The sequence below is a fragment of the Fukomys damarensis genome, unplaced genomic scaffold (genome assembly GCF_012274545.1).
Source record: "Fukomys damarensis isolate Sample0158 unplaced genomic scaffold, DMR_v1.0_HiC HiC_scaffold_4, whole genome shotgun sequence".
Taxonomy (NCBI): domain Eukaryota; kingdom Metazoa; phylum Chordata; class Mammalia; order Rodentia; family Bathyergidae; genus Fukomys; species Fukomys damarensis.
This window is the reverse complement of record NW_022900916.1, coordinates 53804121-53823445: the sequence shown is the minus strand read 5'-3', so window position 1 is coordinate 53823445 and position 19325 is coordinate 53804121. Positions and strand designations below refer to the sequence as shown.

General features: G+C 34.1%; 1 protein-coding gene across 1 annotated transcript in view; it reads right to left on the bottom strand.

Moving 5' to 3' along the window:
* Thsd7a (thrombospondin type 1 domain containing 7A) overlaps positions 1–19325 on the bottom strand; it is a 601821-nt gene that overhangs the window by 29320 nt on the left and 553176 nt on the right. Inside the window, exons 14-17 of the mRNA XM_019205461.2 lie at positions 12203–12381; positions 9296–9301; positions 7660–7793; positions 2815–2968 (exon numbers count right to left, since the gene is read on the bottom strand). Of these exons, the coding sequence (XP_019061006.1) occupies positions 2815–2968; positions 7660–7793; positions 9296–9301; positions 12203–12381 (473 nt within the window). The remainder of the gene's footprint in view (positions 1–2814; positions 2969–7659; positions 7794–9295; positions 9302–12202; positions 12382–19325) is intronic.

Below are 19325 nucleotides of genomic sequence, written 5' to 3'. Positions count from 1 at the left end.
CACAGTGCTAGAGCAGGAGTTAAAATGCTTGGGCCACTGGCTAACTTGAGCAAGTCAGTTAGTCTGATTATTTTTCAGTTTTCGGTGTATAATATGAAGGTATTAGCTGAAGCTGTGAGGTTTCATCTAGCTACAAGATGCTTAAGATTCTATGTGTCAACCACTAACACACACACACATCACCCTACATCTACACCAACGCATATTGAAAGTCATATTTGGTAGTGTATAATGCTAATGTAATGCTTATGTGTAAAATTATGCATACAGTCTTTTTCACTAGAAAAATCTTTGTAAGAGTAATTTTAAATAACTATCCAGGTATTGATGATTTTTATTTTCCTCATACATACAAATATATTCACATATTAGGGGCTGGGGATTTAGCTCAGCGGTTCGGTGGCCTTACCTTGCAAGGGCAAGGACCCGAGTTCAATCCCTGGTACCAAAAAAAATTCGCATATCACAATTGAGTACCTAAAATGACTTGCCTGCCATTCTACTAATTCATTCTTCTGAAAACTGGTTTCCTAAGAACAGGAAGCAGGTCATGATACATCATGTTGGGCTTTTTAGGCCTAAACAATTACTTCCTCCTCCTTTGCTCCTTACTGTACTTTAATCACACACTGCAATGACCTTTACTACTCCGGTACAATGTGAATTATGTATTTATTATATTGCTCCATTCTACAGTGTGAGTACATCAAGAGGCTTATATCTTATTTGTTAGTGTATTTTGTACTCCCAACACAGTTGTTGGTAGTCAATAAATACTTAGCATTATTTATTCAATAAAAGCCTGAGTAATGAAACAAGATGAACTAAAAGTAAAATATAAAGCCCAAGCAGCACATTTGTTCAACTGAATTTTATTTTTCTTCTCCAAACATTTCTATTGGCAAACTGTCAGGAAGATAATGTACATGTCATCAACTCTCTTTTATAGTTAGAATCTCAATTACTTTCGTAAAACGATTATCCTTGGAATAGGTGTAAAGGAGAAGGGGAATTGGGAAGGGTAGGGGAAAGGAAAGAAAGGAAAAGAAAAAAATTTGAGAAAAGGCAGAAAGGAAAACATGATCTTTATAAATAGGGAAGGGTAGAAGGGATGAAGGGAGGGCAGGGGAATGGGGAAAAAATAAGAACAAAGATAAGTCATGTACAAGTTCCAAATGATGAATGTAACTGTATTGTATACCTAAAAAGTACCAATAAACTTAATAAAAAAAAAAGATATGGGCATAATTCCATCATAATCATTCTTGTGATCAGAATGTCATCCATGAGGTTAGGAAGTAGGTATATTCAACATTCCCTATTTTATAAAAATGGAATCTTTATGGAACAGAATCTGTAAAACTAAGAATTTAAAAAGAAAAGACAGTGACAATTATAAACATGGTTAGACACTGTAGAATACAGCTCAACTATTTGGCATAAGTTCACATCTAATGCAATGGAATTAAAAGAGACATTTATTTGCATGCTTTTATGGCTTGCATTTATATGTCTCCCAAAGCCTCCTGCAGTCATAGTTGGGCCTTTTTTCAGAGGTAGCTGGATCTAGAGTGTGTGATGCTGGGATTAATTCATGGTGTAATGCTATGCTCAAGTGCACTAGGATTAAGGGTGTGAGTGCTACCTGCCCTAAGAAGCCAGGATGACATTTAAGGGATAGAAAGAGCTGCAGTTGTTCCCTGTTGCATGTTACCTTCTGCCTACCATGAGCTGTTTCTTCTCTGCATTGCCTGTTGAACATGCCACCCTGCCTTGGAGCTGGCTGATTATAGTCTGAAACCTCTACAAACTATGAACTATATAAACTTTTCATCCTTTAATGTTGGATGTTGGGTATTTTGTCTCAACAATGAGAAAAGTAACTAAGACACATGCTCTTGTGAAAAAGTTCTCTTTTTTGCATTGCATTTTAACCTGTATTAAAGTCAAGTACCAGGCCCAGTTTGCTGCACATGTATTATTTAGTTGCCAGTCAACATCTCTGAAGCAATTTCTCCTTAGAAAACGACACGATAGACTTTTCCTTCAAACTTTCTATAGTGCATTTCGGCACATTAGAAAAAATTTCTCCATGCTTTTGATGCTCTTTTGAAATATGCATGTGTATGGAGGTGCCAAGTGTAAGTAAGTTTCCTAAATTGCCAATTCTGTTTCTAGTGATACCCTTCCCAGAGTGCCATGCTACATCCCCTGCTGCTCTTGAAATCCAGAAACTTTAGAATTTTGAAAGTCTCTGCTGCTTTTCCAGGGCCAGAGACAGAGTCAGTGTGTAGGAGAATCACTGATGTGCATTACTTTTTCTCCTCAGTTTCTTACCCAGTATAATTTGCTTTTTAGTGTTAATACTCCTGCTGTAGCACCCTCCACTGTGTGAAAGATTATTCCTACTATTTAAAATGAACTGGGCAAAAAGCAAGAGGCGACAATAAACCGATACATTAAAGCACTTTTACTAGAGCATCCTTCTTTTTCTCTTTTCTTCAAGGGAATCATTATCACCACTGCAGTTTTTAACATGCTGTGGATTTGTAAGACAAAATGAAGGCATTGTGTGCTCTGAGTTATGGGTAAAAGGCTTACAAGAGGTGGAGCTGTTTAGTGTGAGAGGAAACATTACTGACCTTATATGGTACTGTTAGAGAATGAATTAGCCAAGAAAACACAATTTGCTTTGGTAAACTTGGTTCACAATCAGATTTTACATTGAAGCTATCATTTTTCATAATATGTTTAAAGATTTAGTGGTAAAGAATCAAGCAAACTACGCATTAATAAAATGATTAATCATCTCACCAAAGCACATTGGGTCCATGGGCCCCATTCAGATATTACACAGTCTTCAGGGCATGGTAATTTGCACTCTCTAGAGCCCAGGGGCATCTCTTCTGGGTCACAGAGGTAATCCTCCACAAGTTCAGAAGGGCCATCTGCTGTATTCTGCATGCATCTAGGAAAAAAATATATGCAGTGAAGAAATCAGAACAATGAGAAGAAGGGCCAGCTATAGAATAGGTGGTTCTTCTTACATCAGCTCAGGTGTAGGGTAGGAAGCTTTGCATTTAATAAATAATTGTTTCCAAAAATGAATACGTAAAAAACTCTGTCTCTGACAAATATTTATATTGCTTTTGGTGGATTTAAATATACAGCCTTTCATGCATATTCATAATATATGCATATATGTAAATGCTGCCTTCCAGGTGAGCTTTCCGGAAAGGAAAGGGTCACTCCGATCCACATGCAAGGCAGCATCTAATGAGGGTGGTCCGAAGAGACTCATAGAGACATTACAGTTTTGCTTTATAATCTGTGTTCGTCTTACAAATGTAGAGAAGGTTGATGTAATTCACATATGATGGAAGACTAGCCATATCATAATACCTATAAGAAAGATTTTTATGAGTGTTTTTAAAGATAACTGGGGATATTTATGAATTTGTTTTGTCATTTTAAAAGTAATTTCAGCCTCCATTTATTGCTAACCTGAAAAGAATTCAAAAAGTGAAAAGAAAATCATAATACACATTCTCTAAATACGGTTATTTGGATCTTACTGTATCTTGATTTTTTTATGTTTAGTTTCATTTCAAACAAATTCAAAACTAGCAATCAATTTATTCTATTCAAAGCATATATGAAGGACTCTGTTACTAACTCTTAGGAATTCAATTAATATGGCTTCTGTTTTACCATAGTAATAATCTCTCTGGATTCTTCCATAGTGGAAGAAAAACCTTTATTCCTCATCTATAACTTGGAAACCAAATTAATGGGTTTGGGAAGAGAACAGCATTAAAGAAATGAAAAAGAAGGCTCAAACTCTTAAGCCTCTCAGAACACAGCACTGTTTTATTGAATTATGTTGTATTGTGTTACTAATTTTAACTGGAATCCCAACTTTTCTCAAGGATTTACAATCAGTAGGGACATTACATCTTCATAAATCTACTTTGCAGAATCATGTTTCTATAAAGTGCTAACAAATATAAGGGAAATATCCTTTTACTGCGGGATATATTCAAAGACTTGAATATTATGCCATTGGTCATGTCCTGCTGGGTTGGTAGCCTGAAAAAATATCCATACAAATGTCTCTGCACTTTGTATATAAAAAGCAGTCATAAAAACATATGAAGGTAGATATTTATTGATTTCATTGCCAAAAAAAATCAAGCTATAACCTATTTGGGAGGATTTTAGTTTCCTAGAAAAAGTTCTATCTGCAAGAGAATTTTAAAAATGTTCCTTTGTCAGCAGCTTGAAAAGAGCATGTGAAGACAAGTCATTTCCCTGCTCAGAAGTGGATTTAATTCTGAGATTACATTCATGGTAGGTACTGACACATGCACAAGGATTAGGTTGCAAAATTACCTATTGATCCAAGTTAAGAACAGATGTTCAATGTCTAGTAAGTAGTTGTGCACGTGGAGTTCATTTTCAAAAATTTTCCTTTTATTTTAATTTTGTATTATACAAGTCATGAATTCATTTAAGGAAAATCAGAAGAAATAATAAGAATGTATATTATATATTTAAAATATATAATCCTATATTTATATATTTCAGTATATTATACATTTATATGTTATATGTACCACTCAGAAATGCTCAATAGACTTTATTTCTAACAGGATCTTCTTTTAAACATACATTTTCATTACATAAAACAGGAACAAATTTAACCTACTAAGTTGTCTTATTTTCCTTCATATTTATAATTTTTATCAATCTAGAACACAGAAGTATTCTGATCAAGTGTTGAACCCAACAGACAGCATTCTAAATTTATCTGCTTTCTTCAAAGTTTTACCCTTTATTTCTTTCAGTGAGCAAAAATAATGCTGTGAGAAAATGGAATGGTATTAGAAATACATAGGATATCACAGATTTTGAGAAAAAGAATGTCCAAGGTAGGTGTAGCAATAAGGGAGTATATTGTCCATGGGAAACTCAACACAAACAGCAACTAAACCTGAGTTTTTATAGTCAATATTTGCTGGTACTTCTTCATTTCCATTTTACTTTATGATAAATAGAACAAAATAGTGAGAGAACAATAGCTAATACACTGTGCATCGTTATCTTCAAAGCAGTATGTCTACAAGAGAGATTTTGTTCCTCATGGAGTTTATTGGTACATTTTAGGTATACAGTACAAAAAAGATTTTCTCATACAAAGAAGAAACAGATGCTAGCATAAAAGTTTCTTTTTGGTGAACTAAGAGAAACTAGAAGTATAAATGAAAAAATTAGCATATGTACATTAAATATTTTTGAAACCATGGAATAGGCAAATATTTGGGGAACCATTTGAACCTTTCCCCACTTCATACATATCTACCTTCCATTTTGCTCCTCATTTGCATATATATATATATTAATTTTTGTCATACAAAGAAAAATGTGATATTTAAGTTTGTTTTTCTGCCTTACTTAACATTATGTTCTCAAGTTGCATCTATTTACCTATGAATTCCTCAAGTTTACCTTTCTTTTACGGCAGAGTACTATTTCTGCTTTTTTTTATTAATTGAGTTTATTGGTACAGTACAGTTACATTCATTACTGGGATCTTGTACCTTTACATGACAGGTCTTGGTTCTCATTTTTCCCCCTCATCCCTGCCCTCCCTTCACCCCCTCCCCCCTTCCCATTAGCAAACACTTTATTTCCATGTTTTTCATTTTCTCATATTTTTTCTTTTCCCTTATTCCCTTTCCCCTACCCTTCCTTCCCACGTTTCCCACACCTTTAGGCAGAGTACTATTTCGTTGGGTATAAAGATCATATTTCCTTGTCCATTCATCTGTTGATAGACATACACACTATTTCCAGGATCTAGCTATTATAAATCATGCTATTAGAAAGATGAGTATGCATGCATTCCCTCCTAAAAGAGTTAAAATTGTCATACTACAGGCGATTTTAAAAACCGTCATTGAAAGAATACAGATTTCTATCAATGGCAAATTTCTACTGCCACCCACTCCTTGATATGGCACACTGTTCTCAAAGAGGAACACTGAGCTTGGCTACATTTAAACCTGCTCTTTTATAGACACATCTATCCTGAAGCATCACCCATCCGCATTTCAGCAGAACCTTTTTTACCTTAATTAGCAGGAGATAAAGTTAGGGAGGTGTACTACAAGCATTATCACATGATCGGAGATCACACTCAATGCTGACCTCCAGTCTACTGGCATCATAGATGTTTACTAAAAAAGAACTGATCTGAACGGTTACTTTCCTTTTTTTGGTAAAAGCTGAGAATACATATTTACAAAACAAAAAGAAGCAATAGTAGTTGAAGGGAAATCTCAAAAAATCAGTGGCTGTTTAATTATAAATTTTTAAAAAGTAACAAAGCAACCAAGTGGATCTAATTCTTTTTGGGGGCTGTACTGGGGATCAAATTTGGGACCTTGCACTTGCAAGGCAGGTGCTGGAACCACTGCAAGTGCTGGAACCACTGAGCTAAATCCCCAGCCCTGGATCTAGTTCTTAATATAGGGATGAATGTTTTTTTACTTTTCAAGAGAAAATACTTAATTTGGATGAATGACAGAAAACAGAATCGCTTTCTTTTTTTTCCTCTATGTACTCATTTCGTCCCTGCACTTTCTTCATGTGTAGGCTATCTTCATTAAGTTTCTTAGAAAAAAGTATTTTGAGAGCTCAGATGGGCTTTTGAAAAAAAATAGAAAATTTCTGTTAGAAATAAAGTTATATATACATTTATATGCAAGCATTTTATGATATAAATATTAATTTAGTCTATTTACCTATTGCAATATCTATTTTAAATTCATGAAAAAGTTATAAGAAAGATTCAACTAATAACGTGTTGCCAATTTTATTTACACTGAATTTTCAGGGATCTCAGGGAATCCAAAGAGTGTGGGAGGACTCCCATACCAGCACAAACTTTTTTCACTGTTAAGGTACTTTAATTCCTCTACCTTATTGAATTTTATTTTAAATTTGTCTTTATTGTGTCACTGAGCAGGATTAGAAGAAAGTGGTACAATTAGACAGTGACAGCAGATTTGGGTTTGAATTTCAACTCTTGATGAGTGTTCCTAGTATGTTACTTAGAATGTCAGACTAATCGAATTTATAAGCTGTCGATAATAAAACATCAAACTCCTATTTCACAGGTTCTAGAACCTTTAAGGGTCATGTGACAGAGACTATATTGGAAATTTAACACATATCAAACTTATGTCTATGTCAGTTGATTCTTATGAATACAGACCAAGTTTTGCTTGCAGAAACCTACAGAGTGCAATAAAGGTGCCTGTATGTAAATGGATTTTTTTCAATACAAGACAGATCTATTCTCTTCAACAGATTTGCCACTGTGGCTGCTGAGCACTTGAAGCAAAGAACTCTTTTAAATTTTATTTTCAATTAGAATAAAAATAGCCACGTATGGCTGGTAGCTACCTGCCTGGAGAACACAGCCACAGAACAAGTGAGGGGCAGAAGCCAGCCAGGGGATTCAGAGGCTACTCTTCAAGAGTTATGAAGCTTGATGGTTCCAGTGCCTGCCTTGCAAGCGTTAGGTCCCAAATTCAATCCCCGGTACCCCCCACCAAAAAAAAAGGTATGAAGTGGAATCAGGTGTGGCCTTACCTCACTTTACGGGTTTGCACGCCTTCTCCACAGTTATCTCGCATATTCACGAAAGTCACCTTGCAAACACTCCATGGCTCTGTGACCCATATGTACTGGTTGCAGTCACTGTGGCATGGGACGACCTCATACACCTGAAACAGAAGTTCTCAGGGATCTCAGAATGGGAGGATTCCCACACCAGCGCAATCTTATTTCATTGTTAAGGTACTTTTATTCCTCTCCCTTATTGTTCATTACTCTAAAATAGCAATGAGAGAACTTCTTGAGAGTTCTAGTAGCAAAAGGGAGACTGTGTTACGTAGTTATTCTGTTATTATGTTATCGGTATAGATCTGATGCATTGGACCAGATTAAAGACATTACCCTGTACTGACCTTTGCTGCACTGTACATAATTTTCTGGACCATTTTCATTGTTCACAACTTTGTGTCTTCAGTATTTAGCTCAAAGTACTCATTTGTTAGGCATTCAGTAGAGATTGTCTAATGAATGAATGAATGAATGAATGAAATGATTATGTGAGCACATGTGTTTTATGAATAAATTTGATTTGACCCCTTTACCAGATAAATATGTATGACAATAGGAATTAATTTGTGGTTTTCATGTAGGAAACTAAATTAAAACATAAATAATACAATATAGAGCCATCTTAAAAGTCATTGTTGATCATTTAGGACTTGGAAGTAGGGTCTGAAATTAACCACATGAAACAAAGTAAAATGTCTATACTCTATGTCCATAAAGGCTGTCAGCCCCTCACATGGGGTGTGACTTTTAGTTTAAGCAATTTTAGAGTAGTGGGTCAATTAAGCTGTTTTATTAATAAGAAGAAATGAAGGGAAAAATAGATCATAATCTACTGCAACCAAGATGAGATAGCTACTAAACCAAAATCTTTAAAATTATTTGCATAATCTATGACAGTCCAACTTTATTTTCTGTTATACATACATGTAAGTGTTTTATGTGATTAATTTCTGAAAGCATAGATTTAAATAGCTCTTTGGAGTTATTTGTGCAAGTTTTATTGGACTGACAATTCAAGTAAAGTGAATAGAGTGGACCTGTTCTAAACAGGAATAAAAAATGTGCACTGTTGGAATAAGACTTTACAGTCACTCCTGTAAGTGAGCGCATTCACTTTTGGGTACTGTATTGAATGCTGCAGGACTAACATTATAGAGTTAAACACTACTCTGGAACTTCTGGGAAGGGAGAAGGTGAATGTAAAGTGCTGTTCTTCGTAATCCTTTTATGGCTTTGATTTTAATCTTTTACTTTGGAGTGAAGACAAATCAGTTCCAAGCACCTCCACGTGTGAATGTTCAGCCCTCCTGCATCTTCCCCCTCTCCCTTTGAAAGCCACAAGAACATTAATGAGGGCTGTCACTGCCTTGTCAAGGGAGGATATGAAGCTTGTTCTCCCCACTTTTTCCCTCAGGCCTCAATATTTAAATGAGAAACACAGGCAACTATGCTAGGAAATAAAAGGGAATAGCTAGAGAAAAAAATAAAGAAAAAGGTTATTTTTTTTTCTGTAAGACATAAAAGACATCAGTAAGGAAAGAAATACATTCTTATAAATCAGAATTTTAAAAAATGTCCTATTAAGAATTAGTAGAGTTCTTACCTGTGCCTGGAACAATGTTCAACAGGAATGAAGAAAAAGAAGAAACAAAAATTAATAAAAATGTCAATATATTTGAGAACACAAGTTGTAAGTGTCAAGTATGGTTATACATGAAGGCTTATTTCTTATGAAGGACTGGAATTTTTTTCATGCTTTGGGAGTGGAACATCAACTACTTACTATTGCTGAAAAGTAAAGCACAAGAAGGGCTATTTCACACAGCTCAATCAAGGACAGGATTAGATGAGTTGGATGAAGAAATCTCAGAAAACTGAAGTGACCTCTAAATATTTATACTGAAAAACTGATACATGATTGCAAATAACTTGTGATACAAACTTTGAGGGGACTAGTATCTACATCCTGATTTATCTATAGATTAATCTATCTGTTGATTTATTTTAGTCACTTGATCCATCTGTTTTGGAGAAAATGTGGATTTGCTTGCTCAACTGGAAAATATAGCCTGGTCATTTTCAAGCCAATGAGTTGCCTTTTGAGGACTACATGACTGTGCTAAAAATCTATATGATTTATAATTTTCAATGTTAATATAAAAGTCTTCCCATTCTTTACTTTTCCTAAATATTTTACTAACATATAAATCCCTTAAATGTATATTTTTATGTAGAATACTTTTGCTCAAAATTAAGTGTTTCTTCAACTTGGTTAGAAACAGTATTTACTAGCCTTTCCCCTCATGTACAGATTACATATCAGAAACATGAAGATATTATCCACGTCATCAATTATAGTCTGTAGAAATAACTCACACCCTGTCAACAATATATTTCTATCATTTGAAAACAGCAGCTATTTTATTTTTCCATGTTAGTTGAATAGTTTTGTGGTTTTATTTTTTAGATAAAACCAAGACAATCTTTGCTTACAGGTAACAATTTCCTAACAGAAACTTCCTAAAAAATTCTGTGTCCTAAGTGATAAGTTTTTCTTGTACATTCAGTAAACCTTATATTGAAAAAGAAAAAGAAAAAAACGGATACGTATTTACTCTCCTGCACAGTAATAAGCCTAGCTGAGCTTTTACACCTTGCTTTGCCATGTTTGCATGAAATAAATCATCTCATTAAGTTACAATAAGAATTTATTGAAATGAAAGTGTGAAAGCAATACACTTCATCCACTGCATTCTCCTTCTGTCTTTTTAACCTATAATTAAAACATCGCCATAAGGACAAACTTCATTATAAGATATTTTCCCTTTCCTTCAGCTATTAAAAATCTCTTATTCGTTAATTTTGACTTACACATTTTTAGCTACTGATCTTCAGGTGTACATCCAGCAAGCTGAGCAAAAGTACATAAACATCCCTATCGAGTTCTGCACAAATGGGAAACGATAAATTCATTTTAAATTACAGACTTTTCATAGTAAAGACAACTTTGCACAAGGGCCTGGACGTTTGGAATCATTGTTAAAATGCGGAGGCAAATGTAACCTATTTAATTTGTAGATATGAGTGTCTTAAATAAACTCAAATCTATACTAACATAAGATGGGTATGATGGTGAGAACAATTTTTGTTTATTAGGACTTGATCATAATTTACGAAAAATTTAAGTTTTCTATTGACAATTGGAGGTTTCCCAACTTGTCAAGAATCATACCTTTTCTCAGAAATACTCCACTTCAGTTATTCTATGCCATATTTATATAATTTGAGTCACGAAATTGAATTTTCCTCTTTGGAAATCACTAGCGTTTCAGAAATGTAAAATACCCGGTGACGAGGAAACCCAACTACCAGTAGGTGGCAGCACGGGAATACATTATTCACTTCCAGGGGCCTTTAAAGGATAAATTCAGCAACTTGGGACAAGTCAAGAGTCTCTGAAAACAACTTCTATAGAACTCGATTCTCTACTGCTGTCCTTTATTTAAATTTTATTTCTGCTTTCTCTATAATGTGATTTTGTTGTTATGAATAAATTTAGGTTAATGTTGGAAGGAAATTATGTTTATGGGTAAGCAGGGTCTGAAGATTCAAATTAGACAATGCAAAATATTTCTATGTATTCATTTGAGTGTTCATTTGATTGTAACTTACATTCATATGTCTTCACATACTATATGAAATTTATTCTCCATTAATTCACAAGTAGGTAAAGTATGATAATTGTCTGATAAATACATTACATTTAAATTAGTCAATTTTCCCATTAGTCTTTCTACTTCCTGTCTCCAAAGGATTACACATGACTATTGACAACAACTAACAAGTTATGCATCCAAACTCTAGTAAATGTCCAAACAAAATTTAAAAGCACCAGCGACTACATTGATAGTGCACTCAGTGACTGAATTTTCTTTATATTTGTTATTCCTTAATTTATTTTTCATCAAATAATTTAAATGAATAAACAGTGCCTATTTTTCTCAATTTCAGATACACATCCATATATTTTCTTTCATTTTATGCAGTTGGTAACTAGGATATACATTTTCTGAGAGTCTAGGGAAAATATATGAATAGCACAATCTTATTGAACAAGTTAGACACAATTTTGTGACAGATTAAATATGTTGACATCATTTCAAAGACAATTGTTATTTCTCCCCATTGAATTAAGTTCATATTTGTACACTTGCAGGGTACTGAATCTCCAGAGATTCAGGAATAATATATCTAATTTGAGATTTTTTTTTTTTGGTACCAGGGATCGAACTCAGGTCCTTGAACTTGTGAAGCACGCAACAGAACCACTGAGCTAAATCCCCAGCCCCTAACTTGAGATTTCAATAACATACATATAATTTCCTCAGACACTCTGAAGATAGATCACATTTCTTATTCAGGAGTGTTTATTTATTGTTGTGCATTTTTTGAGAAGTAATAAATCCATGCAAATCTCAACATCATAGCACTCTCAAGGTAAAGAAAATACCTGGTTCACATGGTCCAGTTTGGGGCAGGGCCTTCCTCCATTGTATGGTTTTTCACGAAGCCATTTAGACCGCACCTTCACACCACTGCCACAGGACTTACTGCAGCGGGACCAGTTGGACCACTCACTGAGCTTGCAGTCTGAGGGGCAGGGGATGATGCAGGCCTCTTCAATGTAGCCTGAGTGGGGAGAACAAGACAAAAGCGATGTCCTCCACGTGTCACTGTCCAGTGCCACCCACCATTCCAGCTCACGTAGAAGGTCCAAGTTTGACTTGACAGCACCGTGCAAATGCGGAGATGTCTGGTTGTTAGAGACTCAAATTAAATTCTGCAGGAAAATGACACATACATACAGTGACTCTGCTCAAATAACAGCTGAGCAGCTGCCATATGATGTGCTTAGGATTCACGCTCGCCATATTTCAACATTTCTGACTTCCTGACAGCTCTTGTTTAATTGACAATCACCTGTCTGCTCCCATCTCATTTTCAGGCTGCCAGAATGGGGCGTTAAAAAAATCATAACAGTTTTTATAAAAGCCTGTTAATGTCACACAAGGACAGAATTAGGAGCCTGTGGAACATTCTTCCTCAGAAAGAAAAGCCAGTCCCTCTCAATTAATATCCAAAAGAAACTATTTAACTTTTCTCCTTGTTTCCCCTTCTTTGGAAATCAAATCTGAAGAAAAATGAAGGATATTAAATAAATAATGCTTTATAGTTTTAGAGAGCCATTAATTTCAAAGTGTCTTGATGCCTTGTATCTATTCGGTTCTCTTAAAAATCCTACAAATGTATTGGGCAGCTGTGGATATTCGGTGGTCAAATAAGAAAACAAAAGGAGAGAGAAAATTGCTGAGTCCAAGTTCACCTAGTGAGAGATGGTGAAAGGTCTGAGGTCTGTCTGGTCTAGTGCTCATTTCTTAAAATTGCACACCAGTTAAGTTAATAGTCTACAGATTTGTTTGAGGAAGAGGAAACATTTTCCTGGAATAGCCCTTTGCTACTAACTTGACATGTCACAATATCAAATTATCCCTATTGTTTTCAAAGCAAATATGTGGAAAAAACAAAATTCCTTTGGCCAAGAATAAATACTGACTGTGGGATAGGTTATTTCTTATACAAGAAAACAACTCAACTTATCATTATACATCAAGTGTAGAGATTTGATCTGAAAATGATTATACTATAAAAATTTTATACTAGGGAATTTCAGGTAGATTTAAAAATCAGCTTGTGGTTTGAGTTTCAGTACATTTGCTGAGTTGTTCGATCTTCACCACCATCTGACTTTAGAAAAATTTCACTCCCACCAAGGTCTGATTTTTGGAAGTTAATATCTTTTCTTGTGTTTCTTCAGCTCTCTATTATATTGAAGCATCTTTATCAAGGTAATGATTGATTCATGTGCAATTATAAAATAAAAGAGGAGTTCTTTTTATCCTTTCCCCAGTTCCCTCAGTGGTAACTAAAGTATAATTTCAACTAAGTTATTAACATCGATAGAGTCCACCAAGGTCTGATTTTTGGAAGTTAATATCTTTTCTTGTGTTTCTTCAGCTCTCTATTATATTGAAGCATCTTTATCAAGGTAATGATTGATTCATGTGCAATTATAAAATAAAAGAGGAGTTCTTTTTATCCTTTCCCCAGTTCCCTCAGTGGTAACTAAAGTATAATTTCAACTAAGTTATTAACATCGATAGAGTCCACTATGCCTACTCAGGTTTCAACACTTTTGTGTGTGTGTGTGTGTGTGTGTGTGTGTGTGAATATATTTTATCAAGGTAATGATTGATTCATGTGCAATTATAAAATAAAAGAGGAGTTCTTTTTATCCTTTCCCCAGTTCCCTCAGTGGTAACTAAAGTATAATTTCAACTAAGTTATTAACATCGATAGAGTCCACTATGCCTACTCAGGTTTCAACACTTTTGTGTGTGTGTGTGTGTGTGTGTGTGTGTGTGTGTGTGTGTGTGAATATATAGGATTGAAATTATGGAGCACTGTTTTAAGATGCAGCTGGAACCAATAAAATCTGGAAAAGAAGCAGATTTGTGACGTATCTTTTCATATAATCTACTAAACTTTTTTAAGGATATGAACGATCTGTTTAAAACTTTTTATGGCAATCCTTGGACACAGGAGTGCATCTTTCGTGAGGGTAAAGTTCAATGAAAAAAGTTCAAGAAACTAACACTTCATAGCTCTCCTTTGTGTTCCTTCCTATCACTGTCTTTTCTTACCAGGGCAATCACCATCCTGAGTTCTTACAAAGTGAAAGAGATTTTGTTTTTGTTTTTGTTTTGTTTTGTTTTTTTTTAATTTAGGTCAGTGGGATCAGATAGTGTATACCTATTTGTTTAAGCCTCCTTCATTATGTACTGTGATGAGAAACTCATCCATATTGTTGAAGATGGTTCATTCTAGTTGATGCGCAGCGTGCTGCTGAGTTGATATGTTACGACTTATTTATTCATTCTATTGCAGTGAGCGTTTAGGTTCATGTTTAGTACAGATCTCTTGTTCACAATGCTCCTTTGAACATTCTAGAACATGTGTCTTTTGAAAAACAGAAGTAAGCATGTTTTTCGGGTGTATTTCTAGAAGATAAATTGAAGAGAGTATGAGGTTACATTACCCTATCGTTAGTGAAGTATAAAGACATTAAAAAAATGGGATGACAAATTTGGTATGAGGAACGCTAGACAATGAAAGATTTTCACTAGTGGGAATCAGTCCCAGGTAATCTGGAGGGTTTGACTCTGAATAATTATTAACAGGAAAGTTCAACAAAAATTGCGTATTTCATAATAATATTTCAAAAATTTAAAAAAAGCATAGCTATTTTTCAAATAAATTGCAATGATGGATTTAAATGTCATACTTTTAACTGTGGTTTGAGGTGGTGAAATAAGCCTCCTTTGTCATTGTGGGTTAATATTTATTTCAAACCCTATTTCCTTTTTCTTACACTATAGCCAGGAAATAAATTTATTTATTATATTATGAGATGCCTTCTAAAAAACTTTTCATTCAACTACTAATAATTTGTCCAATTGTAGTAATTTAATAAGTGCAATCCAACTGTAAAATTGTCTAACATCATTTCTGAATCAGTGAATTTCTGTGATCAAATAATTTAAAAATATTTGTGAAAGTATGATGAATTTCAAAAATAATCCCAGTAATTTCCAAATATTATCATTGGCTTTGGAAAAAAGACTGCAGTATTTCAAAGGCAATGTTATTGAAATATTTCTAGAAGGATTGCATTTCTTCACCTTAAACATAAAATGATGTCAAAAATAAGTCTCTTGCTGGGTGTGGTGGCACATGCCTTTAATCCCAGCACTTGGGAGGGAGGCTGAGACAGGCGGATTATTGTCAGTTCAAGACCAGCCTGGGCTACATAGTGAATTCCGGGTCAGTCTCAACTACATATTGAGAGTCTGACTCAAAAAAAACCAAAACCAAAAACAACAACAACAACAACAACAACAACAAAGTCTCTTATTCGGTAATTGTAAATAAAAGTGAAATTAAAAGATTTTTATATCATTGCTTCACAGAGTAACAATCAATGTTTCTATTTCATATGAAGTATTATGGCAATAGTGAGATTTAACCTATGTGATTTCAAACTGATTGACACTATATTATCAAGGTAGGACCTTTTGGGTATGGTCAAGTGTATGATTTTGCAGTAGCATATTCCAAAAAGTATCTCTCAAATTAAACTCAAAATTGAGACTGAGATAAAAACAAAACTGCAAAAACAGTACATTGCTTAGCATCTTGCTTTTATTTTCCATTGTGTAACAACATTCAATAATTGCGTGTTATGTTTATCTAGCATCATTAAAATCTTTAATGTTACTAGAGAACTGCTAAATAAGCATTCCCCTGCTTTCTCTGCTAAGATCACTTTTGAGGGCAATTAACATCAAATAGTCATGGGGGATGGAAAGATAAACATTTGAAGTATTTTAAGGCTAAATAAACTGCTGGCATCTTATAGCAATTTAAGATTTCTGAGAAGTGCTGGAATAAAATAAATGGCTTCACAATTAGGATGTTAAACTTTTAATAGTTCAACACTAAATTTGACTTTCGGGAAAATCAAACTCTTGACTTATAATCATATTTTCTGCATGCTGCTTCAAATTGAAAAAAAATATAAAACACAAGCAAGCTTGAAATAGCAACCAGAGAACATATTGCCTTTGAGTTACACAGGATCACCTTGTTCATTCCAATTATGAATTTTCAGATAAATGAGCTTTCAGCAACCTGAACTGTTAAGTTAATAAATTGTTCTGTTGAAAAGTGAACTGTAGATGATTAAATAATTCATTTTGAAATGCAGACAGAAATGTTGGTTAATTTATATCTCTGTAAAAGAGTAACTGGCACATTGAATCATCCGGATTAATCTCAAAAGCAAATTCAAAAATCTCTTCTATTAAATATTTATTAAACATACATTGCTGCAACCAGGAAAAACAGTTTATCTAGACTTTTATCTGTGGTGATACTTATAGCTTGAAAATATTGCTAAACCTTCCCAAATGGACAGGATATTCTTTAGCAATTACATGTTAAAAACTGTTAATTTGATAACCTGAGGAAACCAAGCTAGTATATCTAAGCAAACTCCACGATTTCAGTGTCTTACTAAAACTTCATATATTCAATGAAAAGTTATGACTCAATATTAGGCTTTTAATTATCACAGTGAAATGCTTAGATAAATTTATATAACTATAATAAAATGCTATTTTAATTTTAATTTAGTTTATTGTAAATATATGCATATCTGCTAAGTACATATACATTTTGTCAGAAAATTTCAACATTGCTATGAATGATTATAGGGTTTTGTTCTTATTGCATTTGAATTTTGGGAGCCTATCCAATAATCAGGCCCATTCAGATTCATTAGGCATGTCTGTGAATGGGTTCATCACAATCTTTTGGGTAGATTCAAGTGTATTTTTTTTTAAATCAAAGCCATTTCTTAGAGTGCATTAAAGATTTTGTATAAAAAAATTTGACTGATCTCTGTTCCTGACTCTTGGTATATAATTTCTGAATCCTGCAATTTTCTGAGAAATAGGAGTATGTTGTTATTCACAGTAGGTCACGCATAAGTGAAGCATAAGTGAATGTGAGGTAAAGATATTTCAGGAGGGAAGCCAGTCACACCTTAAAGATCAGTAATGAAATTAAAGAGTGGCAGCTCTGAGACACAGAATATCTGTCTGACCACCAGGGAGGGAAAGAGTGAATTCAACTACATAGTCAATAACTCAATCAGTTGAGCCTAAGAATGAAACCTCCAGCAGTTACCAAAGTTCAGATGAGCTTCTACTTGGAGATAAACATCATTGTGATGGGAAGGAGAGGCCTCCTGACTCCATTAGGAGAGAATACGGAAGCTCACCTTTTCTTTGGGCTGGTTCTAATTTGTATCTTTTTACTATCATAAAATGGCACGGTAAAAGTACAGTGTTTTTCTGAGTTTTATGAGTCATTCCAATGAATTATTGAATATGAGGCAGTAATGGGAATGTGTAAATTTACAGCCAGCTCACAGGTAAGGTTTTTCTGGGATCCCTGAACTCATAACTGGTACCTGAAGTAAAAGAAGTCTTGTAAAAAGTTGGGCTAGCCTAATTACATGTAGTTAGTACTAGAATTGCATTGAACTTCCAGGTATGTGTGTGTGTGTATGTGTGTGTGTGTGTGTGTATTCAATATTATATCTATATCAATATATAATCAATATATATCTGTATCTATGGTTTCCTTATTCAAACAAAATAATAAAAATAATTACATAGATCAAGGTATTTCTTGGTTTTCCTTCCAAGTTGAACATTTACAATTCTTTTTTTTTTGAACATTTACAATTCTAACTAATATGGAGTGAAAATCAAAGGCAGGGTCTAAAAAATTCACTTTAACAAGCTGGGCGTGGTGGCTCATGCCTGTAATCCCAGCACTCGGGAGGCTGAGGCAGGAGGATCACTGTGAGTTTGAGACCAGCCTGGGCTACATAGTGAGTTCCAGGTCAGTCTCAACTACATAGTGAGACCCTGTCTCAAAAAACAACACAAAAATTCACTTTAACAATAAGGATTTGTCAGCAATGCCAAAAGTTGACAGGGTGCTCAGATTATTAAGATAAAGTAATGGGAACTAAATTAAATTTGAAGCTTGTTAAAATTATTTATTTTTAATGTGATCCAATGCAAAGCACTGTTCTATCAATCAATTAAAATCTAATATTGAGGTACCACTGCCTGCCTCACAAGTTCAAGGTCCTGAGTTTGATCCCCAGTACCAAAAAAAAAACAAAAAACCAAACACAAAAACAAAAACAAAAAAACTAATATTGACACGAAACTATTTCCAAAAGATGATGATTAAATACTAGTGTGGGGGATTCTCATAATAATTAAATGTAACTAACAAAAAGGCATTCGTGATAACGGAAAATTGTGGCATTTATCTAGGTAAACAGGTTTCTTTATTATAGGCTTGCTTATAAACTGTGAACTTGAAAAATGATTCAAGTATGGCATTTTTGTAATTATTGGTATTTTCTTACAGTATCTTACTGTGCCAGTGAGAAATAAAAAGTCCAGATAGGTTTTAATTGGAATGCTTTAAAACTGGATTCATATTTTAAATGATACAGAATTTTTAGCTTTTTAAAAATTACAGTCTTTTTTAGTACCAGGAATTGAACTCAGGGCCTCATGCCTGCCAGGCAGGTGCTGTGCTGATGAGTTACATCCCCAGCCTGTGTTGTCTTTAATGTTCATTTTACATTATAGAAGAAAATTTAAAACTAACCAATCCACCAAAACAAAACATAACAAAGCAACAAATGAACAATGACAACAAAACTCAAAAGCTTAAGTGTCTTTGTATGTTACTGCCTACCTTAAAGATTTTGATTTCAAACTTAAGGGTAAGCTAGCAAGAAATTAATTTTAATAACAGGTGGAGGAAATGGTAAGTGGATATCCTTCTTGAGTTTTAAAAATTGTTTAAATACCTAGAGGAGAGCCAATTATTCTTTTTAAAAATCAGAGTAACCAAAATTT